This window comes from Oryzias latipes, chromosome 2 (assembly GCF_053564925.1).
Source record: "Oryzias latipes strain Hd-rR chromosome 2, Olatipes_Hd-rR_3.1".
In the NCBI taxonomy this organism is placed as follows: domain Eukaryota; kingdom Metazoa; phylum Chordata; class Actinopteri; order Beloniformes; family Adrianichthyidae; genus Oryzias; species Oryzias latipes.
In genome coordinates this window covers 49,295,023-49,322,099 of record NC_136238.1, presented here as the reverse complement: position 1 = coordinate 49,322,099, position 27,077 = coordinate 49,295,023, and the positions used below count along the sequence as shown (strand labels likewise).

The 27,077-nt window shown below is 41.5% G+C and overlaps 2 protein-coding genes across 6 annotated transcripts in view; both read left to right on the top strand.

The window, feature by feature from the left end:
* LOC144988961 (NLR family CARD domain-containing protein 3-like) overlaps positions 1–27,077 on the top strand; it is a 204,062-nt gene that overhangs the window by 13,198 nt on the left and 163,787 nt on the right. For 3 of the 5 annotated variants that reach the window (XM_078940395.1, XM_078940408.1, XM_078940417.1), the window contains exons 2-5: positions 12,754–12,919; positions 13,525–13,662; positions 13,745–13,873; positions 14,410–14,529. In XM_078940395.1, coding sequence (XP_078796521.1) covers positions 13,577–13,662; positions 13,745–13,873; positions 14,410–14,529 — 335 coding nt within the window. In that variant the 5' untranslated portion in view covers positions 12,754–12,919; positions 13,525–13,576. The remainder of the gene's footprint in view (positions 1–12,753; positions 12,920–13,524; positions 13,663–13,744; positions 13,874–14,409; positions 14,530–27,077) is intronic. The other 2 variants (XM_078940400.1, XM_078940396.1) reach the window with 2 other exon arrangements.
* On the top strand, positions 421–8,734 carry LOC144989351 (E3 SUMO-protein ligase ZBED1-like). Its single transcript, XM_078941630.1, has 7 exons — positions 421–3,991; positions 5,412–5,503; positions 5,587–5,793; positions 5,860–5,973; positions 6,072–6,329; positions 6,435–7,264; positions 7,348–8,734. Exons 2-6 carry the CDS (start codon positions 5,450–5,452, stop codon positions 6,576–6,578), a joined length of 777 nt encoding a protein of 258 aa, XP_078797756.1. The 5' UTR covers positions 421–3,991; positions 5,412–5,449; the 3' UTR covers positions 6,579–7,264; positions 7,348–8,734.

The window sequence follows — 27,077 nt, the reverse complement described above, 5'->3', positions numbered from 1 at the left end:
ACAATAAGAAACTCTCACAATAAGACAGCATTTAAAACATTCGATCAGTGCGTCAGTTTCAATGTCTTTGTGTAAAATGTGATAACCCCCAGGTTGTTCCTTTCTTGTTGCTGTTTTGCATTGTTTTGTGTTGAATTGTTACATTTAATAAAGTTTGTATTAAAAAAATGTTTACATCCTGATTTTTTTAAGGGCACTTCCTGTATCCAGGAGGTCCAGTGGACCTGCCTATTGTTAAACCCTTGTGCTATCCTAGGCACTTTAACATTGGGAGTGGGGTCATCTAGACCCACTAGACAGTGCTCTGAACCTTTTTTCTTCAATGATTTGTGATCTTCACTGGTGTCCATGGATTACATGAAATCTTTCCACCTTTATCCACCTTTGTCATGGTGGGGAGAACATGTCAATGGAAGGGGGGGGGGGGGTCATCTAAGATAGCACAAGGGTTAACAAAAGAATAATTGTCCTTTGAGAGGCCTGTTTTAAATTCAAAATAATTTTTTTTGCATTTTTGTTTAAAGTTTGTTGTTAAATTAAGAACATTTATTTATGTTGCATTTGTTATCAGGAAAATGCATGTAATTGTTTCCTTTGTTTCTCAGGAAATGTTAAATTTTAAATGTTAAATGTGTTTGTTGGGTAAGGGGTGGAGCCAACCACCTATAAAAGACCACCTCTTTTCAAGACGGAGGGCCCTTTTATGTTTTCTGGCTTCTATGTTGCTGCACTGTAGGCTCTTTCACTGCCAAAGCATTTTCAATGGGTGTATTTTTCCACACATTTCACTTGAAGACAAGAATGAGAGCACCTTGACTTTTTGTGTGGACTCAACATAGTCACCAATACTCAACATAACTTGCTGAAACAGTTTTCTGTTATTTAAACAATCTATTTAATATTTAATATCCATGTTTTAATGTTACAAGACTTTAATATTTGTATTTTAAGAAATATACAATTATTTAAATAACCATATAATTCAATAAAAATGTCATACTGCATGTGTCACACTGGTGATTGGATCAGCTCAATAAAATACTGTGCAAACATGACTAAAAACAATTAAAAATGTAAAAAGGGATTCAATAAATGGTAATCTAAAAACAGTTGCAACAGGTAAAAAAAATAAGCCATAAAAATTTGATTAAAAGTCCCAGCTAGGGATGGCCCGTATGACACGGGGCTTCGGCGCGCGGTTCACCTTCATGAAACAGAGGGTTTCGGCACAATATTTCGAAGCGTGTGTCAACCAGCGCAGATCACGTGATTGATGACGTATGACGCGCCAAATGCATCGCTCACCTGAACCAGGTTTCAGATCTCAGGTGTGTTTGATCAGAAGGGCGCGCTGTTGTCTATAAATACAGATGAATCCCAAACAACGTTTCCCAACCAGTTCTGTTGTTTCCCGTGTATCGTAAGAATCAACGTCATGGCACCCGGTAAAAAACGTTCTGTGGCTTGGGATCATTTCAACTGGATTTCTCCAAATAAGGTAATACACTATTAACGTTATTTTATTAGTAGCGATTGCTGATTATGTCAGTTTTATAGGTATGTCTGTCAGTTGAAAGGACTCATTTTTATTCTTTCCATTTCTTTTTTAGGTGCAATGTTTGATTTGCAAACATGAATTTGCATTTAGTGAGCAACCTTGGGAGCATTTCGGGCAGGCAACTCAGGCAGGCTTTTCCTTAGGCCACTCCCCTAGGGTGGGTCAGTTAATCAACTCACCTGTGCAGCATCCTATTTAAGTCCAGGTGTGTAAGTTGTTCATCCTTCTTTACTGCAGCACTGCGTTTTCTTCAACACCTGGTCTGGTTTCCGCTGTGTGGGCTTTCATTCGGTGCTGGCTTTGGTGTGGTGGCTCTTTGTTTGGTTTCTTTTCTGTTGAAGCTTTGCACATTTACTAGTTTAACCTGCATTTGGATTGTTCAGTTATGGGCTTGTCTCTTCTGTGAGCGTTACAAAGTGGCATTTGTTACTGGTGTGTGTCAACTTGTGTCCACTCAATTTTCCTGTTTTTCTGCTCCCCTGCTTCCTCACCAGGGCATGTTTGGACAAATGTTTGTTGAGATGCTTGGCAGCCATTTTGAATGTTCAGCTGAAACCATTTTGAAAGGGGTGTTCAGCTGTTAACCCCGCATCCCTTCGGTAATGGTTTGATCCAATTGGGACAAGGCTATATAAGCAGGGGTGTTTGCTCAGTAGGGGGAGTTGTTATTGAGAACGCATTGGACTGTGAAAATACACAAGTAGATATATAAATAAATTAAACAAAACTGTTTGCTCCAAACAACCAAGACCCAGACTGGTCGCTGTAGCTCGGCCGCTTCTGCTCTTCCTTCACAGTATGATTAAAACATAAATAATAAGTAAATAAAATAGGTGAGTCAGCCCTAAGGTGGCCTCTCACATGTTTTTAGGTTTGACGCGATTGAGTGAGAACTGCCAGCACCTCGGTTCCTCCATTTGTGGGGGGGGTCATCAGCATCTTCTTCCTCGTGATCCGTCCAAATTTGTTTTGCTCTTTGGCTGACCTTGCCATCTCTATGATTTATTCCACCGGACGCAGTGCATGGCTGGGGAAGGCTGATTTTGCTGATGCTCCCTTTGTTCTGCCTCTCTGTTCCTCCCGGTGGCGTCTTCTGGCTTAGATGGGTTATGTGTCAGTTTCCTTCAGCTGTTGTGTATGTCATGTTTTTAACTTCAGTTCTCAGAAACCCTGTGCTGGACTTAGTGTAATTCTATTGGGCCCCCTTTGTTGTGTGTTGTTTTGTTTTGTTTGTTTGTGGCTCCACCCTCTTTTGAGGGAGAGAAGAAATGTATGAAGACTTGTTTTATGAATGTCCGACCGCCTGAAAATGTTTGGTTGCTAATCCAAACGTTCAGCTCTAATGGTCCATCAACGGCTCATGTGGTCCTGAGAGAATTCAGCCGTGGAGATTATTACAAAGCTTATTTCAAGCGTGCGATAATAAATAGTAATGTGCCATCATTGAACATAGTTTAGTGTTTAAATAACTTATATTACAAGCTAAATTCCTGGCTGTGGACTTTTTCACTGATGCTCTCTAGCTTCAGTTTCAAGAGTAAAAACTTTTTGTTGCAAACCAATCCTCAGTCCGCCCTGCTTTTAAGCATATGACACTCAACTAAGAGTATCTCCTTTTGAGACTTATTGTCATCCGCCTCTAAATGCATGAGGTTCAGCCATTTTAAATACTATCAGACTCTATGATCTCTCTTCAATCTCAAAATTTCTTCATTATGGTTTCCAGGCACCCCTTTGCCATTAACTTTATGTTATATGTGCTTTTGTTGTCTACCTTTTATGAACCAATGATGTCAAGTATGTAACCTCAAATCTAGCCGAGCCGCTGTCCATGCTACATGGGATGGCGACATTCCTCTTCTACGTAATCTCATTGGACCTTGGTTATCCTTCTATTCGCCTGCTCCTCTGTGGCCTTCCTAAGGTGCGTCCCTCCGGAAATGAATAAAGGTTACTTCTCTCTTACTATTGGTGCATATATAAAAATATATATTTTGCTGATATATTACGTGCAGGTTCCATATAGACTGTCTGTGCTAATGGCTTTCTATGGTACTATGAATACACAGAACCTTCTCTTTAAACTCACTACTTGATATCTCTTTCTCAGAGTTGTTCTTAAAAGGACTTAATTCCCTTTCATCTTAGGCTTTCTAAACTAATCAGGTCTATATTATTTATGTATTCATTGCCAAGACTAATACTGCTTTGTCTATCTATGCATCGCTTCCTGAGCCTGTGACCCATACTCCCCGGTCAGCAATTCAGTTTCTGGAGGAGGACGTCAAGCCCTCGACGAAGTCGGATGGTTTTCTAGTTCCAAAGTCTCTGCTCGTCCTGCAGCCCCCCTGCAGATTGTTGCCCCTTTCACCTTGATCATATGCAACGACGACTGCATTCCACGCACCTACCCTGCACTGAAGTGATGGGATGGTAAACCTCTTCAGAGTTTCAATGAGTTATCTTACTTGAATCAACTGATATGTTAGTATCAGAATGGCATACAAAATCTCAGATAAGATTTTTATTGAAAACTATTTGCTGGGTGGAAGCCTCAAAATTAGGACGTTCTAAGCTGTGTTACGATATGCTTGCAGCCCGAAATTCAAGGTTACTTGGGCTCGTATCTTATGAGCCGGATGGAAGCATACAAAAATATAGCGTTAAGCTCGTTCATAGTTCTCAGATGTAAGCTTTTAAATTATGGATATCACTTAAGCTTTATTATATTATTCCAGTGGAAGCTTCAGACTTGTATGTTAAGTTGTGCCGTGAACTTGCCGCTACACTCGAAATGGAGTGGCCCAACGGTCTTTGGTGCCGGGTCACACATAGCAGACTCAATAAATAGTATGTTCCCTTCTTGGCATTCTACTCGAACGGGAGCGGCCCAATGGTCAATGGTACCGGGTCACACATAGCAGACTCAATAAATAGTATGTTCCCTTCGTGGCGCTGTACTCAAACGGGAGCGGCCAAACGGTCAATGGTGCCGGGTCACACATAGCAGATCCACTAGATAGCCTGTTCCTTTCTTGGCGCCGTACTAGAACGGGAGCGGCCCAACGGTCAAAGGTGCCGGGTCACACATAGCAGACTCAATAAATAGTATGTTCCCTTCGTGGCGCTGTACTCAAACGGGAGCGGCCAAACGGTCAATGGTGCCGGGTCACACATAGCAGATCCACTAGATAGCCTGTTCCTTTCTTGGTGCTGTACTCGAATGGGAGCGGCCCAACGGTCAAAGGTGCCACACATAGCAGTCATACTTGTAAGTCTGAATATAGAATGCCTCTGAAACACACTTCATCTGATTACATACTGATATACATTTAATTTATTTCCAACCTTGATTAAATTGGTGTTGGGGGTAGTTATTACCCAAAAGTTTATGGAAATTTGTCTCTTGGAATTGCACGGAGTTTTATGCCAAACTAAAGGAAAGTGAAATGCAAAGTTAAAGGAAAGCAAAATGCTTACTCGGAGGAAACTGAATGCCAACTTAAAGGAAAGTAAATGTGAAAGCAACAAAGTATGTGAAAGCAAACTAAAAGATGTGAAAAATAAATATTATTACTACTGCATGAGTTGTCTGACTGAAATGATAGTACATCCTCCATGATGCGACATCTCCGCTCCGTTCATCATGTTGAAACTCCGCAGTCGGCAAATCAAGCCTTCAATCCACCTCATATTTGTAATGAGAATATATCCAACTAATGGCACACAAAGTAAGAACTTAAACAGATAGCTCAGTGGAAAGATCAGTGACATGAGAATGCCGAGGTTGTGGGTTCGAGGCTCAGCTTCTACAATTAAAATAGTTTTTCTATCTTCATATATATATTTGCAGTGTCAAGAAAGCAAGAACTTGATTCTGCATTGGTGGATATGATTGTAATGGATGCACAACCATTTTCAATTGTTGAAGACAAAGGCTTCAAGGTAAGGTGGCTAATATTATATAGCATTTACATTATTTATGTTTTTGTGTACATAATAAGCTGTATTTTATTTGTCACTATTAGGCTTTTGTCAACCTTTTGGACCCATCCTACATAATTCCTAATAGGAAGGCCTTGAGGACAATGGTGGAGGAGAAGTACAAAGCCAAAAAGGAGAAGGCTTTAGATGTGGTTAGCAGGGCCTCTGCTGTCAGCCTTACAGCAGACATGTGGACATCCATTAACATGGACGCTTACTTGGCTGTAACAAGCCATTTTATCACCGAGGAGGTAGGTATCCCCTGCTTTGTGCAATGCTTTGGTTTATGTATCTCAGTTTGATTTTGTTCATTCTAGGTGGAGCTGGCCTCTGTGGTCTTGGGGGTTCTGAAGTTTCCCCAAACCCACACTGCAGCTCACTTGGCTGAGGCCAAAAATCTTCTCATGGAAGAATGGGGAATTAAAGGGAAGGTGCGAGCCAGATCAATAAAGTACAAGATCATTCATCAATATGGCCTCCCACTACCTAATATACATGATTTGTGAACATGTTGTAATCTTTCTTCCAGGTGACAGGCCTGGTTACAGACTGTGCTCCCAACATGGTTGCATGTGCTAATATATTACTGCTTCGGCACATAATGTGTTTTGCACATATGCTTAATTTGGTGGTGAAAAAGTCCCTTGCCCAAACCCCTGAACTAGAGGATATCCGAAGTAAGGGGCGTAGGATTGTCGGTCTTTTTAAATCCAGCACCACAGCGAAGGAGAAGCTGTCAGAGATGCAGCGACAGCTGGCCAGGCCAGAGCACAAATTAATACAAGAGGTGAAACATTTTCTTTTTTTTAATCTAAGATTTCACATGTTTTTGCAGTTGTTTATTGTGTTACTTACCTCTCTCCTTTAAAACGTGCTTGCTGTCTTATCTTAGGTGGAAACAAGATGGAACAGCACATTTAATATGTTGGAAAGGCTGTTTAACCCTTGTTCTATCCTAGGCACTTTAACATTGGGAGTTGGGTCATCTAGACCCACTAGACAGAGCTCTGAACCTTTTTTCTTCAATGATTTGTGATCTTCACTGGTGTCCATGGATTACATGAAATCTTTCCACCTTTATCCACCTTTGTCATGGTAGAGAGAACACGTCAATGGAGGGGTGGGGTCATAGGATAGCACAAGGGTTAAGGAGAGAGAGCTACTGGGGGCAGCTCTGGCCACCCTCCATACAGACCTTCCTCCATTCACCTCAGAGGACTACCAGGCCATACACCACTGCTTGAGCATTCTTTCACCGTTTCAAGAGGCCACAGTTGAGCTTTCGACAGAAAAACGAGTGTCAGCATCCAAAGTCATTCCCATGGTCAAAATGCTGAAACATTACATCTCAAGCAGGTGTGGTCAGATCACACACCCACTTGGTGAAAAACTGGCCACTAACTTGAAGAACAATCTCCATGAGAGGTTTTCAGCTCTGGAGAAGGTCACTGCTCTGTCAATGGCAACCTTGTTGGACCCAAGGTTTAAAGAGCTGGGGTTCTGCAGCCAAGGCTCTGCCCACACGGCCATAGAGCGACTCACTAAAGAGTGTGCTGCAACAATGCAGGCGCTACTTCCAGAGGCACAGCCACAGTCGCCACCTAGAGAAGGTCCTTCAAGTCAGCAGGAAGATGGTGGTCTCTGGGCCCTGCTGGACAGGCATGTGGGGGTTCAACAGCAGGTGACCAGCACAACTGCCAGTGCAACAGTGGAGGTTCAGAGGTACAGTAAAGATTAGAATCCTCATCATAACTTCTGCTCATTTTAGACTGGTGCATGACAATAGGCTATTAATGTCCTTCTAGGTACTTAAAGGAACCTCACATCCCAAGGACTCAGGACCCACTGAGATACTGGGTTACCCACAAGGTTTTATACCCACATCTCTACAAGCTGGCAATGAAGTTTTTATGCACACCAGCTTCATCTGTGCCTTGTGAGAGGATCTTCTCCAAGGCTGGTGAAATCGTCAGCCAAAGACGAAACAGGCTGAAGCCCAGCACAGTGGAGAAAATTCTGTTTTTAAATAAAAATCTATAACATGTATCCCACCCAGTCATGTTAGACCCTGGTTCACAATCACTCATTCTCACTTTATACATGGCATTCACAATGTAACACAAGCACTTCCTCACAAATCTTCAAACATTGTCTTTGTTTTATTTCCACACTGAAGTGTTACAAGGGCAAGGAACTTAGTGGAGTAGATGATATATGTCCTGTCTGCCACCAGATGCCGCTGTTCTGTGTGGTTTCGAAGCCCCAAATGCTTCATTCATTTTTCTGGCACATTTACACGAAGCCCCATGAGAGCTTCATGGGGCTTCGATTCCCATCCCTACCTACAGCTTTACTTAAACACAATTATAAACCGAAGGACTAAACAGAGTGGGCACAAAACTACAAACTACGAAACAAAGTGCAACACAAACTAAACAGGTGGTGAAATACAAAACAAAATGGAGAAGAGGGCTAAGCTGCAGTGGAGGCTGTTGCAGCAAGGCTCCCTTCTCATGGTATGGAGGTCCATGTGGTGGCTTTTAAGGCTGCCTCCTCCAGCTCTGGTCCAATGGGAGGCCACACCCTTTTCAGCACACCTGAAAATAATCACAGACATACAAACAAAGATCCACAAAAAACACAAATCCCACTCTGATACAGAAATAATACATAAAACTCAGACAAAACAAAACCAAATACGGCCACTGTCTCCACCAATCATTCTTGGAGGCTTAATCACATGTCATCAGTCTGACCAATCAGAAGTGGTTAAAGTCTTCACTTCCTTGTTCTGATTCTGCTCATAAAGTCTCTCAGTTCCAGCAGAAATACCAGCTAAAGCTCGTCTTTAGCGGTGGAGCTTTCCACAGAATCCGGTGTCAGACCGTGGAACAAGAGAACAAAACAATGAAGCTCAGAGAAGAGAGTCTTTCTGCATCACTACATCTCCCATGATGCATTGGGTGACAGCGTCTCTGTTATGACGCTACTCCTTTTAACAGTTATCTTGATGAAATCAGAGGTAAACAGTTCAGTTCTCCTTCATGATGTGAGTTTATCATTTGCAGCCAGACATCCTGGTGTTTGATCCACTTCATGTTTCTAACTGAAACAGTTTTCTACTAATATCTGTAATCAAGGAGAAACTCAGCTTCACTTTTGAAAAATCTGAAGAGCTAGGCTTAAATAAAAGCAATAAAAGAAACAGGATTAAGGCTAAGTGGCCAACAGGCATTTTTAAACTAAATTGTAACAAATAAAACATAATAAACAATATAATACAATATAATATTTATAGAAAAACACTGTTTAGAAAGAACATATTCTAGTTCTGATTTGGTTTTTTGTGAGGTTACATAAAATTGTTTGTTAATAAACTGGAATGAAAAACATACCTGGACAAATATTCAACTGTAGTTTAAAATTATTATTGAAAACTCTCACAACTTTTGTTACAACAGTTGCTATTTGCAGCTTTTTCTGCCTCAATTGTTAGAAAAAATGCAGGTGAGATCTTGGAGAGACTCTACATCAATCCAGTCTATGGAGTCTCCTGTTTTCCATGTTTGGATGTTGGTGTATTGCAGGATTTCTGTTGAGGACAAAGTGTACCTTGGCCCCAAAAAAGGTTAAAAACACTGTTTTAAAGCATTTTGTCCTCCACTCAATGCTATACTGTATAGCTCATCTTTGGGAAAAATATAAAAGACCCAGTATGAGAAAGCTGGAGGTGGCGTACAACGACGCTCTAAGGCCGGCTTTACACTGCAGGTCTTGATGCCCATATCCGAATTTTTTGACGACCCGCTTACATCATCTTTTAAAAGTGACCCGTATCTGATTTTTGCATTTCCACTATACAATGCTGAAACTATCAAACGTAGACATTCTGAGGACTACGTAGCAGTATTTCCGCATTCCACGGACCTCTTTCAGACTTTTGTGGTTGCGGTTGTCATGGAGGCAAGGCGGCGACGGAAGGAGGCGTTGCCTTGGGCGCTCCTGAGGGGATACACGGGGGAGTAATAATGAGGGCTGGCCTGGTCGGCCGTCTTATGTGCTCTCTCTGAGTTTTGAGTGAGGAAGTGTTTGCAGACGTTGTGCTGTCCGAACAGTTTGATCCAAGTGTTGAACTTTTCCTGCGCAATGACTTCTCTTTTCTGACCGTAGTCAGAAACACACGGGAGATTTCCTCGGGGTTCTCTTTTCCGTTCTGAACCCTCAGCCTCCAGAGTGGGCTAAGAAAGACTCCAAAACTTTTGGGGGAGACACCTTATTTTTAATTTACGGTTCTCTGACACTCCCCCCGCTCCGCGCTCACACCCCCGCGCTCACAGGAGAGAGGGGGGGCTCTCTCCTTACACACACACACGCAAGCACGCGTGCGCGCGCTCACACACACACATGGTCCCCATCATACACGCCCCCCAAAGAAATAAACGGCTTCTAGCCTGCTGGTCCATAGCAACAGTGTCCCGCTTCATTAGTTACCGTTTGCGTCCAGACCGGACATAACAGCGGTTTCCAACTACGGTTTGAAGCCTGAGGCTGAAAGGTAACACGCTGACAGCAAAATCAGCACACAAAAGCACCTTAATAAGTCATGTGATCTCAGTTGGTGGTGTCTTGAGTTGACGTCACTGACGTACGACTCGCATTTACTGGGGAATATCCGATTTGTCTGCTTACATGGCACACGCAAATGCACGTATCCGATTTGTTTCCGATTTATTTCCACATATGAGTGAGGCCTATATCTGATCTGAGAAAAACGGAATCCATGCACTTTTGTCCTGCTTACACATTCACCGATCATATCCGATCTGTGCCACGTGAGAGGAAAAATGGGAATTGGGTCATTTGAACCTTGCAGTGTAAAGGCAGCCGAAGAAGCCTGTAGATAAGGCAAGAAGGACGAGTTCTAGAGAGCTGTTTGTCTCTGAGAATGAACACTCTCTGGGCTTGAAGGTGCTCATGTTCAGGTTTATCTGCAGACTAAATGCTTCAGAGAATATTCTCAGTCTGTCTGGCTGCCTTCATGTTAGACGAGGAACTCTGGATTCTTCTTAGAAGGAGACGTTCTGCCTCTTTAGCAGAGAGCAGAACGTTGATCTGATCTGTTGGAAGCCACTCCATCCTGAAGCTGCACTGCTGAGTTCCTGTCCACCAGGGGGCAGCACTCCTTCCATCCAGCTGCAGGAAACCTTGATGTTCTGCAGAATCAGACACGCCCTGTTACTGAGGAACACAGACTCATTCAGGAATGTGGTTCACCGTTGGCTTTGGGATCAAATCTCTGCTTGTTCTGACTTGTTCCCACTCTGACTTCAATCTGCTCCTTTCTCAGCTTCTGCTTCACTTTCAGGACCTTGTGGATTTAAAACGTTGTGATTCTAACAGACATGGAAAGAAAAGCTTCTCAGCTTGACTGTCAGCCATTTTCCTGAGCTGCATGTGAACAAACTCTCTGTTCCTCTGAGTCTGACTGATGATCAGAAGGAGCTTTTTCCAGGAAATAGTCAGGCCCCTCCCTTCAGCTCCATCAGAGTTTCTGCTTCAGTGTCAGTAGATGAAAGATGAGGGGGGGTCATGCACGTCTGGAAGCAGAAGGTCACATGACCTCACCTTTCTCAGTCACTGAGATCAACAACCTGTCAATCAGCTTGAAGCTCCGCCCCTCCTCTCAGCTGCTGTCAGGTGGTGTCAGGTTTCTTCTTGAACCTGGGGGGTATTCCAGGAAGCATGTTTAAACTAGCCTGACTTTAAGCCTGAACTCTGGCTGAAATCCGCCTGAACTTGCTTACTCTGGGTATGTCGGTTCCAAAAGACCGGATAAGAGTTGGCGTAATTACGCTCGACTTGGTAACCCTGGATTAACGCACGGTACATAAAGACATTCTCAATAGATCGCCGATTTCTGGAGTCACCATGGAAACGCGTGGAGAAAAAAAAAAGAAAGCGCGACACTTGAGACGGAATTGAGACGGAGTCTGAGATTTTAATGACGGCGGATAAAGATTATAAGTCCACCAAAAAAGTAACACGGCTGAAAAATAATTTAAATAATTTAGTTAAATTAATTAAAACTCAATAATTGTTTATACGACTCAAATTTACGTATTTATCTAACTAAATGTCACATTACTCCAGTAATCTTTTTTCCATCTTAATTACTTATATTTCTTGAACTTTCATATGTCTAAGTTTGAGCCGGCAGATATGCTCATTTTTATAACAATAAAAAGAACGGTGGAAAAAATGCACAGAGTGCAAAAATTTATTAAAGAATTAACTGTCTCTGCCATAGCAGCCTAAGTGGTAGGGGTGCTATATAAACTCATCATCCTCTCCTTCACTCTCACTCATGGTGCAGAGACGTAAGCATAGTAGGACAAAATAGCTCGGCAAAACACGGTGAAACACAGTAAAACAGCTAAACAACTAAACACATTTTGTAAAAAACCCACACTTAAACCCAAATCCGTCCAGACAGGCAAAGGGAATGATATCCCAGAATCCCTTGCGGTGCCGATCTAACAGCAGCATTAAAGTTACACCTACTTAATTAAATTAATTTGAACGAAAGGAAAATAATTGACTGAAAACTACGTTTTATTTTTAAGGTGACTTAACAAAAAAATGATTTATCTTAACTGAAGCAAATAATTAAGTTAGATCAAAGTATAAAGTTTATTTTTCCAGCATCCATATGTGGTCTTATCACCCTCTCATGGTGGAAAAAGTATTATCTGAGCTTCTTCATCCCCTAAATCATCTTCAAATGGACACACCATGCTGCTTCACCTCTCTGTAAACAAACTAACCTTCAACTAAACCTGCTCCAGACCAGGTTATGTTCAGAGCATGAGTTGCCATGGTAACTTGACCTACCCTGAAACATACCTCCATTTTTGGAACCGAAAGCTGAGGTTATCAACTTCCTTAGCCTCAAACTTATCGGGGGAGCTAGCATAACCTGCTTTCTGGAATACCCCCCTGTTCTCTGTCTTTAGTTAAGGAAACAAACATCCTGCAGCTGCTGACAGTCATTCCACCTCCAACAAGAAGCCCCGCCCCCTTTATCCTGTCAAGACAAAAACCTGATCAGATCCTGTTCCTCTGACTGTGGAGCAGTGGCTGTTTAACAGGCAGGTTGAGGGTTTGATTCCAGGAAGGCTCAGTCTGAATCTGACATTAAAATTTCACTTCAGCTGCTCCACCTGCTGCCCCGCCCACCTGTACTGCCCCGCCCACCTGTGCTGTCCCGCCTCCATCCAGGTGGACTCTTCCTGGTTGTGAGTCAGTGATCAGTGCTGCAGCTGTGTTGACACGGTGAGGGAGACTCTTCTTCCTCTTCATCTCTTTGCAGAAACTGAAGTGAGTTTGTTTCTGGAACTTTGTCTTCACTTACTTGACTGTTTGTTTCTGAATGTTTGGAGAAGATCTTCTTCTTTCTCTGCAAACTCTCCTCCCTCTGCTGTTTCCAAAGCTTCATCATTGTTGGATCAACAACATGGAGGACTCTTCTTCATCACCTCAACAACAATCAGATGATGCTTGTTGGCTTTTTTCAGTTCTGACTCCAAACCTTCCTGTTCTCCTGTGTGGAGGTCAAAGGTCATGAGAAAGTCTCTGTTGGAGCTTTGAGAGGAAGAATTCATGTCTTTCTTTCTTTTCTCCTCAGTCTTTGATTTCTGTCTGTTTTTCTTCATGTTTCCTGAAGTGTAGAAACAGGAAGTTTTTTGTTTCTGTGTCAAAGTGACTGGCTGGAAATGTTGCTGCTGCAGCTCCATGTCTCCACCTGGTGGAGGGAGAGCAGAAGTGCAGCAGCTGATGGCAGCTTCCTCTGCCTCCCACTGCTGTCTGACTGCATTCACCTGAACCTGAGAGGAAACACAAGAGAAGAGCCAATCAGTGGAGGAGCAGCTGATCTGTTGGTGAAGGAGGATCAGAGTTGATGATGAGGAGGGTTTCCTCTGCAGGTGAAGGAGGAAGGTGTGTGTGAGCTGATGTGGATCCAGTGAATCCAGCAGCATGAATCAGTGGGAGGAGCCACAGGAGGGAGCCCCTCCCTCTAGAAGCAGAGATGGTAACCATGACAACCAGAGCAAAGCTCAGAGGTGAGATGAACATCTCCAACTGTCCATGATCTTCTCCATGTCAGAGATCAGGACTCACACCAGCAACCTTCATTCTTCACAGGAACCAACCTGGACCTGGATCTGGACCTGGATCTGGATCTGGATCTGGCTCCAGCTGTGGATCCTTCAGGAGTGATGCGTCAAAGGGTTTACCTCCTAACTTCAGAGCCATCCATCCAGCAGTGGACCAGTGAGTGTTTGTCAGAGTTTTTGGAGGCTGGATTCTAGTTCAGATGATCAACAGTTTTCAGATGAAGGACTTGAGGTCTGGTTCAGTTCTGGATCTCTCTGATCAGACTCACTTGGAGCATCATGTGTGTGATGAGATCTTTTCAGTTGAGTCTTCTGAGAGTCTCTGAGAGACATCAGAGATGTTGGAGAAGAAAACATGTTGACTGCTGACTCTGACTGACAGCAGCTCCAGTCTAATGAGAAGAATCACTGCAGACTCCTAGGATTCAGATTTTCATGCTTTCCAAACATCACATTGTTCTAGTTGGACTTTCTGCTCTCAGAATTTCTCCATTTCTACATGGAGAATTGGAATCAGCTTTTCTAGAAAAAAGTCTGGATTGACTGACAGAAAATGCTGAAAGCTGGAAACTGTTGATCCAAACATGTCATGTTATTCCAGACTAAACAGCTCAGTCTGTGTTCATGTCAAAGTCCATCAGCTGTTCATGAAGAAGCAGATCCTCCAACACTCTGATGCTTTGGTGTTTGCAGAGGTCAACAGGTCACACAGAGAGTCCAGTCTGCAGCCTCCAGCTGTGGCTCCATGAAGAGTGACCGGTCCAAAGATGAACCTCCAGCCTTCAGAACTGAACCAGGACCTTCAGACTCACAGTAAGAAGCAGTTTCTAGTGAACGGAGATCTATTGACTTTAGCTCCAAATCCCAAATGTCAGGCATGATGTCATCATCCTCTGATGGCTTGAAATCCTTCAGGTCACTAAGTGAACAGAATTCATTCCAAATTAAACTGGTTCTTTTCTACATCATTCCTGATCTGAGGCTCACTTATCAACCAAAGCTCAAAGTTTGAAGGTCAATGAGGAGTTTTCCCTGCACTGGAGAAATTGAAAGAGTTTGAAGCATTTTTGACTAACATGTTGGCTCCTCCCACTTTCTGTCATTTCTGTTCTTCTGCTTATAAATGGTTTCAAAGACAAAAATAAGCCAAGTCCAAGTGTCCTCTGGAACTCAGTAACCCTCAGAGAAAGTTGGTAAAGAAAAGCGACGACTGAGAGTTCAGAATCCTAAACAAAGAGCAGAGCTTTGATCTGAATCTGAAGATCAGAGAGGATCTGACAGTCTCTGAGAGCAGAGATGTTGAACAAACTTTAAACAAAATGAATCTTTTCATGTTTTCTGATTTCAACAAATGTTTGGACCAGATAAGCAACAGTTTAGTCAAATATTTTAATGAAAGTCTTTCATGAAGATAATCTTTTAATTAACAACAGAATATATCAAATGTAATTGTTGGACTCCATTAAGATGTTTGTCACAAATTGTTTCCAGGACCCAAATTAGGACAAACTCAGGAGTGCAAGAAACCAAATTTATTTTATTCTTTAACATGAAGGAGCCCAGGGGGGTATTCCAGAAAGCAGGTTATGCTAGCTCCCACAATAAGTTTGAGGCTAAGGAAGTTGATAACCTCAGTTTTCGGTTCCAGAAATGGAGGTATGTTTCAGGGTAGGTCAAGTTGCCATAGCAACTCATGCTCTGAACATAACCTGGTCTGGAGCAGGTTTAGTTGAAGGTTACTTTGTTTTCAGAGATGTGAAGCAGCATGGTGTGTCCATTTGAAGATGATTTAGTGGATGAAGAAGCTCAGATAATACTTTTTCCACAATGAGAGGGTGATAAGACCACATATGGATGTTGGAAAGATAAACTTTTTTACTTTGATCTAACTTAATTATTTGCTTCAGTTAAGATAAATCATTTTTTTGTTAAGTCACCTTAAAATAACATGTAGTTTTCAGACAATTATTTTCCTTTCACTCAAATTAATTCAATTAAGTAGGTGTAACTTTGGTGCTGCTGTTAGATCGGCACCGCAAGGGATTCTGGGATATCATTCCCTTTGCCTGTCTGGATGGATTTGGGTTTAAGTGTGGCTTTTTGACCAAATGTGTTTAGTTGTTTAGCTGTTTTACTGTGTTTTGCCGAGTTATTTTGTCCTACTTTACTTAAGTCTTTGCACCATGAGTGAGAGTGAAGGAGAGGATGATGAGTTTATATAGCACTCCTTATGGCAAAACTTGTAAAGACAATGACGGAAAATTTTATAATGTATTTTTGCACTCCGTGCATTCCCCCCCCCATCTTTTTTATTGTTGTTAAAATGAGCACATCTGCTGGCTCAAACTTAGACATTTGAGAGTTCAAGAAATATAATTAATTAAGACCAAGTGAGCAGAGGAGCTGGATTTATAACTTTGAGTCTGAGAGGAGGGATGGTGCTTTTTTACGTGTGCGTTTTGTTGTTTTGTGTGTGTGGGAGAATTCAGACTGCAAGCCGTCCTGCCGCTCTGGGTTAGCAGCTGCAGGACTTAGGAGAGCCGCCAGCTCACGCAGTGAGTTTGGGGAAGCAGAAATAAATGTCGCTCAGTCCTTAGAAACTGTTCAAACAATCACATGGATTTGTGTTTCCAGTTGTGTCCCGACAAAATAAAGGCTGATGTTATTCCCAGACATTTACGTGCACCCAAGATGCAGATTGCAGGATTTCATGGTCCTGGATTTTGTGTCCATCAGGCTAATGTTGTTAGTCTGTGTTTATAGCCTGTCCTAACCCTTCTTCCAGCACTGATCAAACGGATTAAATAAAACGATAAGGAAACAGGCCCTTCATAATATTCATAACATTAATTAAAGCACGTTTGGAAGATCGTCTCGTATATTACTGAGCTGCTGCTTAAAATAAATGTCTGTGGCAGCTGTTTGTTTACAACGGGACCTATTTCTGCATCCGGGTGATATTACACTACTGCTCATGCCCAAATGATTTTTTCCGACCAAAAGTGTGATCCATGGGAACGTTTGTTCTAATCGGAAAAGGGTTTTCTGGGCCCATGTGCACGGGTGAATTTTAACCCGACCATTGATCCCATCAAGATATTCTGCCCATGTAACCACGGCTACTGTCACAAGCACCTTTGATTTTGCGATCCAAATAATATTCTCTAGAAGAGTTTCTGGGAAACGGTTCCAAAAATTGCAAAAAGTGAAGGGATTTAGGAGGCTTGGGGCAAAATGGTGTGGCAGGAAAACAGGAGCAGAATGGCAGCACAAACTGTGAGCAGAGACCGGAGAATGGCTGAGCAGGTTTAGATAGATAGATAGATAGATAGATGACTTTATTAATCCCACAATGTGGAAATTTCATTTATCTGTGGCAGCAAAAACGACATTCAGAAATAATCTATATGATATAACATCAATAAAGGACATCACAAATGACATTTATATTAAATAACTAAAATTATTACTAAAATTATTACTAAAATTATTACAAAAAATTAGTATCAAAAATGAGATTCTTATTAAATAAATAAATAAATATTAAATATTAAATAAATACAGCTGCAAAGGTGTAAAAAACATGCGGTCTGCAAAACATGTAAACTGTAAAAAAACATTACAATTTTTTTTTTTTCAAAATACAGAAATAACTAATGAATTTCACACCAAAAAACAAAAACAACTGTTCAGGAATAAAAAACAATTTAAAATTGAAAAACAACAACTACAAAAAAAGAAAATAAATAAGTGAGTGAATGAAAAAAACACCCTGGGACCGTGGAGTGTCACTGTAACACAGTGTTGTACAGTCTGATGGCTGTGGGGAGGGGTTGACCTGCGGTAGCGCTCCTTCTTGCACTGTGGGGGCAACAGTCTGGTGCTGAAGGAGCTGGTCAGCGCCTCTACATTTTGGTGCAGGGGGTGGGAGGGGTTATCCATGATGGATGTTATCTTAGCCAACATCCTCCTGTCCTCCACCTCCTCCATGGACTCCAGTGTGCAGCCCAGGACAGAGCCGGCCTTCCTAACCAGTTTGTTAAGCCTCTTCAAGTCTCTGCCTGTACTGCCCCCCGCCCAGCACACAACTCCATAAAGGACCACTGAGGCCCCCACAGTGTCGTAAAAGGTCCTCAGCAGCTGTCTGCACACGCCAAAGGACCTCAGTCTCCTCAGCAGGTGAAGGCGACTCTGGCCCCTCCTGTACAGAGCATCCGTGTTGTTGGACCAGTCCAGTCTGTTGTTCAGGTGAACACCCAGATATTTAAATGTGTCCACGACCTCAATGTCTGAACCCTGGATGTTCACCGGTGACTGTGGTGGTGAGGACCTCCTGAAGTCCAGGACCAGCTCCTTTGTCTTGCTGGTGTTAAGCAGCAGGTGGTTAATTTCACACCAGCCAACAAAGTCGGAGATGACCCCCCTGTACTCCTGCTCATCCCCCCCTGATACACAGCCCACAATGGCACTGTCATCTGAGAACTTCTGCAGATGACAGTGGTGGGAGTCGTAGGTGAAGTCTGATGTGTACAGGGTAAACAGGAATGGGGAGAGCACAGTCCCTTGAGGTGCCCCCGTGCTGCAGACCACCACATCAGACACACAGTCACGCAGCCTCACAAACTGTGGCCTGTCTGTGAGGTAGTTGATGGTCCAAGGCAAGGCAAGGCAAGTTTATTTGTATAGCACAATTCATACACAAAGTAATTCAGGATGCTTGTCAAAACAGAAAAATGCATTAAAATCACAATACATCATAGAAATAATCAAATAATTTACTTTAAAAGAAAAGAAAAAAATTGAAAATTGATTTAAAAATAAAGGAAGAAAAGGAAAGAAAAGTGCAGATAGGACCTTTCAGTCATATACACGGCTAAACAGAAATGTTTTAAGTCTAGATTTGAACATGAACACAGAAGAGGCCTGTCTTACGACTTCAGGGAGGCTGTTCCAGATTTTAGCTGCAGAATATTGAAACGCTGATTCCCCTTGTTTAGTTTTGACTCTGGGAATCAACAGGAGGCCGGCCCCCCTGAGGTCCTCAGAGTACGAGATGGTTCATATGGCACTAACATGTCAGAGATGTACTTTGGTGCGTGGCCATGGAGAGACTTGTACACAAGCAGAGCTGCTTTGAAGTCTATTCTTTGAGGTACAGGGAGCCAGTGCAGAGACCTGAGCACAGGACTAATGTGATCATACTTCCTGGTTCTGGTCAGGACTCCAGCAGCAGCATTCTGGATGTACTGAAGCTGTTTTACAGCTCGTTTGGAGAGGCCGGTGAGCAGGCCGTTACAGTAGTCTAACCTACTGGAGACAAATGCATGAATAAGTATCTCCAGGTCTGGTTTTGACACTATGTTTTTGATTTTGGCAATGTTTTTCAGATCGCTCTTCTTCAGGAGAGGTTTAATGACTGCAGTTTTTAAGGCCTCTGGAAATATTCCAGATTGAAGAGACATGTTAACTATTTGAGTAATTGATGGCAACACACTGTTCAGGACAGACTTTATAAATCTAGTGGGTAACACATTAAGGCAGCATGTAGACGAGCTCAGACGGTTGATGGTCTCTTGGACAGTTTGGTCAGTGACAGGTACAAAGTGAGTCAGCTTAGAGTGAGTAGGTGGCCGTTGGATAGTTATGTGTGTTGTGGAGTTGATGGCTTTTTTAATGCCCTGAACCTTGTCATTGAAAAATACAGCAAACTCATTACATTTAGGTGTGCAAACCAGTTCTATTGGTAGCTGGGTTGGAGGGTTAGTTAATCTGTTTACTGTTGTGAACAGGACACGAGAGTTGCTACTGCTACTTCCAATGATTTCAGAGAAGTACCTTTCCCTTGTTCTGCATAAGATCTGGTTGTAAGCGTACAACTCCCCCTTATACATTTCATAATGAACCTGGAGTTTTGACTTGCGCCACTTTCGCTCAGCTCTGCGGCACTGTTGTTTCTGTGCCCTGACTAGATCATCATTCCTCCAGGGAGCTTTCTGTCTATGTTTTCTCAATTTAACCTTCATAGGGGCAATGGCATCCAGAACATTCAAGATGCTAGAAGTAACAGAATTCAGCATTTCATCAACATCGGCACCAGAGGCGTTTTCAAGGTCTATCATTTCTACAAACTGTGCCCTAGTGCTCTCATTTATTTGTCTCCTTTGGACAACTGCAGGGCCAGGCGGTGGTTTGGGAGCAACAGACAGGTCAAAGAATACACAGAAATGATCAGAGAGGGCGACATCAACCACACTGACATTGTGAATATTAACCCCCTTTGTGATGAGCAGGTCCAGAGTGTGCCCTCTGTTGTGGGTGGGGCAACTCACATGCTGAATTAGATCAAAGGTTTCAAGGACACCATTGAGCTCTTTTGCATTTTTGTCATTGACATTGTCAACATGAACATTAAAATCACCTGTAATGACTAGACCATCAAAGTCTGTGCACACAACTGAGAGCATTTCAGTGAAATCATCAATGAAACTTTGGCTGTGCTGAGGAGGTTTGTACATAACTATGCAGAGTAAGGGAGGAGTTTGTTTTAACTCAATCTTAAAGGACACATACTCAAATGATGAAAACACACCAAATGATAGTCTGCGGGTTGCGATATTATCTCTAAACAGTGCAGAAACGCCTCCACCCTTTTTATTTTCTCGTATTTCTGATTCATGTTTGTAGTTTGGGGGAGTTGATTCAACTAGAACTATGTTTCCTGTGTTTTTGTCAAGCCATGTTTCAGTTAAAAACATAAAATCAAGATTAAAAGAAGAGATAAGGGGACTTCCGCTTCCGGCCGAATGGAGTGAACAGCGACAAAAGCCAGCTCCGCAAAATAATTCAAGATAAAAAACTCCTGGGTCTAATCTACATCAATATTGAGGCTTGAATTACTATACAAACTTCCCTAAGAATATAAGTGGGTATGAAGAACAGTCGAAAATACACCCAGAAAACTTTGCCGACTACATCAGTCTCGCCGAGTGCCGAAGAAAGACAAAGCAGCATGTCGGGAGAGGACTCGCCGCTCTCTGTGCGGACGCTCCGGAGCGAACTACAATCATACCGGGAAAGTATTACAAACGACATAAAAACACAAATAGAAAATATGCACGAGAACATACGCAGAGACATCTCTTCACTGCGGGAGGAAGCTAAAGCAGACAACAACACTCTTCGTAACGAACTCTCGCAGAAAATGACCATCTTGCACGATACCTGCGCCGCAACCGCAGCGACGCAGAAGGAAATGGAGCGAGCCCTTAGTGACGCTTCAGACAAAATAATAGCTGTGGAAAAAGCTCACCAAACACTGCAGAAAGACTATCATAGACTGCATGAAAAATATTTGGATCTGGAAAACAGAAACCGCCGACAAAACTTAAGAGTGGTTGGAATTAAAGAGGAGACCGAGGCGGGAAACCCCAGTCGCTTCATAGCGGAATTTTTCTCCGACGTGCTCGGCGAGGAGAACTTCGAGTCCCCCGTCGTAATAGATCGAGCCCACCGGACCCTCGCCCCGAAGCCACGAGCTGGGGAACGCCCCAGAACGATGATCGTCCGCCTGCACTACTTCACCGACAGAGAAAAGATTCTTCAACTCTCCAGGAATAAAGGCCGCCTCTCTTACAAAGGTTCGCCCGTACACATCTTCCCGGACATGAGCCCCGAGGTCAGCAAGCTGCGAGCATCCTTCAACCCGGTAAAAGTGAAGCTGCGGAACGCAGGAATCCCATACAGCCTTTTCTACCCCGCGAAGCTGCTGATAACGGTAAACAACACCAAATACTCATTCACGGATCCACAGGAAGCTGAGAAATTCATCAAGACCCAAACCCAAAGTCCAAATCCTGCTACTGACAGAGAAGGATAATTTAAAGATACACATTTTTCCTCCTCGAACTTAATGAGGTTGAAGATACTTTTGATTGGGTGGGGGTCAGCCTCCATACCGAAACCATTATGAGGAAAGACTTTTAAGTCCAAACAATTGTTATTTTATTACCCCTCCTAAAGAAGCTGCCTCCCCATATTTTTCTTTTTGTTAAATTGTATTATTATTTTGCACTCTTACTTCAGATTTTATACATGCAGGTATGTATGAGGAGAGAAGCTTTTTCATAAGTAATAAGACCCAGGGAGAAAAAAAAAAAAAAAGATACTTTAAGGAGTTTAGCAGAAAGTCAGATGTCCAGAGACCACGCAAGGTTGGACAAGGTTTTTCTTTTTATCTTGTTTGTATTCTCGTTTCTCACATGCTGTTTTGGTTTTCTGCATGTGAGAATAATGTTACTTTGGTGTTCTAAAGCAATGTTCTTAGTTTTTGTTCTAGAGATAGATGTAGATAAGAAGACCACAAATGAAAAGCTCATTAAAGGACCTTACAAACACCCAAATAAATCTCAATACCTCAACAGGTTTAAATGGAGTCAAGTCTGGTAAAATTTATAACATGGAACTGTAAGGGACTTAACGGGCCGGTAAAACGAAATAATATTTTATCATATTTAAAAAAAGTAAACGCGGACATAATATTCTTACAGGAAACCCACTTAAAAATACAAGACCACAATAGATTGAAATGTAGATGGATAGATCAAGTATTCCACTCGAGCTTTAATGCTAAGAGCAGAGGCACAGCAATATTAATTAAGAAAAATGTACCATTTATAACAACCAAAATAATACCAGATCCACAAGGTAGATACATCATTATAACAGGCAAGCTTTACAATCACTTAATGACATTAGTAAACATATACGCCCCCAATATGGATGACGAACAATTTATAACATCTTTAATTACAAAATTACCAGATATGGACACGCACCAGTTGATTATTGGGGGAGATTTTAACTTTGTTTTAAACACAGACCTAGACAGATCATCACGTAATCCAACAAATTTATCAAAATCAGCAAAGACTATCCAGAAATTTATGGAAAAATATAAAATAATAGACCCATGGAGAACGCAGAATCCTAACAGGCGGCAATACTCTTTTTACTCCCCGGTTCATCAAACGTATACCAGAATAGACTTTTTTCTAATAGACTACAATTTGCTACCATTAATAAAAAATTGTGATTACGAAACTATAATGCTTTCGGATCATAGCCCTGTACAGTTACAATTAAAACTTGGATACAAATACACAACAAAAACATGGAGATTTGACAACAGCTTATTATCAAATGAGCAAGGATTAGAAGAAATTAGAAACCAAATTATATTTTATTTGTCCTTTAATGATACTCTAGACACAAAAAGATCTACTTTATGGGAAACATTAAAAGCATATATTAGGGGACAAGTGATTTCATGGAAAAGTCTTATAAGTAAACAGCATAAAGAAAAAGAAAATAATTTAAAACTGAAACTACAAGAAATAGATAGACAACACTCAGCCATGCCGTCTGCAGCCTTACATAGGAAGAAACTTTCTGTACAAACAGAGCTAGAACTGACTTACACTATGGAAACAGTTAAACTCCTAACTAAAACAAGACATAAATATTATGAACAGGGAGAAAAAATAAGTAGAGTTTTAGCACAGCAAATAAAGAAACAAGCCGCATCAAGAATAATCACAGAGATACGTTCTGAGACGGGTCTAATTACAAAAGATTTAAAAGAAATCAACAGTACGTTCAAAAAGTTTTATATAGACTTATATACCTCAGAATCTCAAAAGGACCCTACCATCATTGAAGCATTTTTTAAGAAAATTATGACACCCACAATAAAACGAGAATATATAGAACAACTTGAACAACCTATAACTAAACAAGAAATAGAACAAGCAATAAATAATATGCAAAACTCTAAAGCTCCCGGCCCAGATGGCTACACATCAGAATTCTACAAAGCCTTTAAAGATCAGATCTCACCAATACTTCTAGAAGTGTATAACGAGGCAATAGAGAAAGAAATATTACCCCCAACTTTTTATCAAGCAAACATCTCTGTAATCCATAAAACTGAAAAAGACCCATTGAATCCAGCATCATATAGGCCGATTAGTTTAATCAACGTAGATAACAAGATATTGGCAAAAATTCTAGCCACACGGTTAGAAAAAGTTCTACCAACAATAATATCCCAAGACCAAACAGGGTTCATCAAAGATAGACAACTATTTTTTAACACAAGAAGACTCTTAAATATCATCCATACACAAGATAAAAACAATTTAAATTCAGAAATCCTACTCTCTTTAGATGCAGAAAAAGCATTTGACAGGGTTGAGTGGGATTACCTTTTTTTGACCCTTTCAATGTTTGGATTTGGCTCTAAATTTACTTCCTTGATTAAACTTCTATATGCTCAACCTACAGCCTCAGTACAAACAAACAATACTCATTCTGAATACTTTGCTTTGAACCGTTCGACAAGGCAAGGGTGCCCTCTCTCACCTCTGCTATTTGCGCTAGCCATCGAACCTTTAGCCATTCTACTACGCTCATCAAAAGAATACGCTGGGATTACTAGAGGAAACACAGAACACAAAGTATCCCTTTATGCAGATGATCTTCTATTGTACGTTTCTGACCCTATAAAATCAATCCCCATTATTATGACTATTTTGGAAGACTTTGGACGAATATCAGGTTATAAATTAAACCTATCTAAAAGCATTTTATTTCCAATTAACTCCAAAGCTAAAGAAGATCTTAGCAGTCTTAACAACTTCCCATTTGCAGTCACAACCCAATTTAAATACCTTGGAATAAATATTACCCAGGAATATAGTGGTCTATTTAAACACAACTATTCTAAACTGTATGAGGAAACGAAAAAGAATATAGACAGGTGGATTAGCCTACCGATTTCATTAGCAGGACGAATAAATATTGTTAGAATGAACATTTTACCCAAATTCCTATTTCTTTTTCAAAACATTCCCATTTTAATCACTAAATCATTTTTTAATAAATTAGATTCTTTAATATCCTATTTCATATGGAACAAAAAAACTCCAAAAATCAAGAAAACTTTCTTACAAAGACCACCGAGTCAAGGAGGTATGGGATTACCATGTTTTCGTCTTTACTACTGGTCTTGTAACATCCGCTCTCTGTCATTTTGGTTGGACACCCGGGGGACCGACTGGAAAGGGATGGAAAAAGAAACTTGCAAACCTATCTCACTAAGGGCCCTGATTTACTCTGCTCTACCTATTCCTAAATGTAATTTTAAGAACCCTGTTGTCTCTCACTCAATTAAAATATGGACCCAAATTAGAAAATATTACGGCTGGAATGATACTTCCATACAAGCTCCATTAACTAATAACCAGGCATTCACACTTTCAATTTCCAAAATATCTTTTCTCCAATGGAACCACAAAGGCCTACAATTAATAAAGGATTTATTTATTGATAATATCTTTCCCACATTCCAACAATTACAACAAAAATTCAATTTGAATAGTAATGACTTCTTCAAGTATTTGCAGATCAGAAGTTTTATAAAAAGTATATTCCCGTCCTTTCCCGGTCGACCCCCGGAGTCTCCCCTGGATAAATTGTTTCTGTTCGACCCATTTAAAAAAGGCCTGATAACAAAAATACACAATATGCTGTCACAACTGAACTGTAACACCACATTGGAACATTTTAGGGATGCCTGGCAGAAAGACTTGGGAGTGATAATCACAGATAGTCAATGGACAAAAGCACAAGAAAATGTTCACTCCTCATCTGTGTGTATCCGCCATGGTCTCTTACAGTTTAAGGTTCTACACAGACTACATCTATCTAAGTTGAAACTGTCACGAATGTTCCCATCAGTGTGTTCTTCCTGTGATCGATGCAAACAACAATCTGCCTCATTAGCACATACGTTTTGGAGTTGCCCTTGTATTGGGAAGTACTGGAAAGATCTGTTTCAAATTTTGTCAAGTACTTTTAAAACAACACTTAAACCAGATCCACTCACAGCTTTGTTTGGAGTAGTACCAAACGACAGAGACCTAGCAAACTCCCAAAAAACAGTTATAAGATTTGTAACACTTTTGGCAAGACGTTTAATTTTGTTAAATTGGAAACAAAAAAGGCCCCCTACCCTTATAGTACTAATGCGAGACATTATGAAACATTTGCGACTAGAAAATATCAGATTCACACTTAAAGGAAAGCAAGAAGAATTTTACAAAACCTGGCAACCATTCATAGAAATTTTTGAGAATATGAAAGAATAATAACTGAGCTTCATACCGATTGTTAAATGTGATGTCTTCCACTTAATGTTTATTATATTTTTTATTTTATATTTATTTATTTATTTTTTGTTGTTGTTTTTTTTTTTTTTTTTTTTTTTTTTTTTTTTTTTTTGTTTTGTTGTTGTTATTGGATTGTTGTATTACACTTTAAAAAGTTCAAGAAAGTGTTTTCCACTTATGTTATTTTTGTATGAAAATCTGAATAAAAAGAGAATAAAAAAAAAAAAAGAAGAGATAAGATTATTGATTAAAAATGATTTGTTGCATAAAGATCTGACATTGAGTGCAGCAAGTTTGAGATTAGTTTCCTTGGGACTGGTCAAAACCTTCTTGCAAGGGATATCAATTAGATTTCTGTGATTGGACAGTCTAACTGCCCTTTTTTGCATTCTACGTGGTGCAACTACAGGTATAGCACCAGAAGGAAGCTGTTCATCACAGGGCCCCAGTTTGACATAACCTTTCCTAGGACACTGGGGGCCCGTTTCATCCTAGCTCCGGGGGATAGCACGTCTAGAGGCGCGCAGGAGAGGTTGAGTTGAGGGTAGTTTGGGTGATGGACCAGGAGGAGCGGGAGCTGGACCGGATTTGGGTGAACGACGGAGGGGGCGTGTTGGAGGGGCTTTGGATGAAGGACGTGTTGGAGGGACTTTGGGTGAAGGATGAGGAGGGAGTGCTGGAGGGGTAGGAGAGTTCCTGTGTGGTGTGAGGCTCACAGGTGTTAGGGGAGCCATCTTAATTCCTGACTTAATGAGGCTATCAAAATGGCTAGGTAGGGCCATGGGTGAAAGTGGGGGGGGACGAAAAGGAAAGTGAGTCTTCACTGGGAGTAGATGTAGCAGGGGGCGCCCAGAGCTGGTCAGATGGTGGTATTTCTGGGGCCAAATCTGGTGGTTGTTGTTGTGGTTCTGCGGTTGGGTCCTTAGCTGGCGGTGGTTGTTGTGATGCTGGTGCAGCTGAGTCCTTAGATGGAGGTGGTTGTGGTGCTGGTGCTGCTGGATCCAAGTCATTGACCGGGGATGGTGGAGGTAGTTGTTGTTGCCGTTGTGCTGTGGTTCCTGGGACACTGGCTCGGTCCTTCCTTACTGCCTTTTCAGGGCCTTGGCCTCTATGCCCCAGAGCGTGGAGGAGGTT

Excerpts from the sequence above, each read along its gene's own strand:
- LOC144989351 (XM_078941630.1), top strand. The coding sequence starts at position 5,450 with ATGATTGTAATGGATGCACAACCATTTTCAATTGTTGAAGACAAAGGC. Across the intron at positions 5,504-5,586 it reads TTGAAGACAAAGGCTTCAAG|GCTTTTGTCAACCTTTTGGA; the intron begins GTAAGGTGGCTA and ends TGTCACTATTAG. Across the intron at positions 5,974-6,071 it reads AATGGGGAATTAAAGGGAAG|GTGACAGGCCTGGTTACAGA; the intron begins GTGCGAGCCAGA and ends TCTTTCTTCCAG.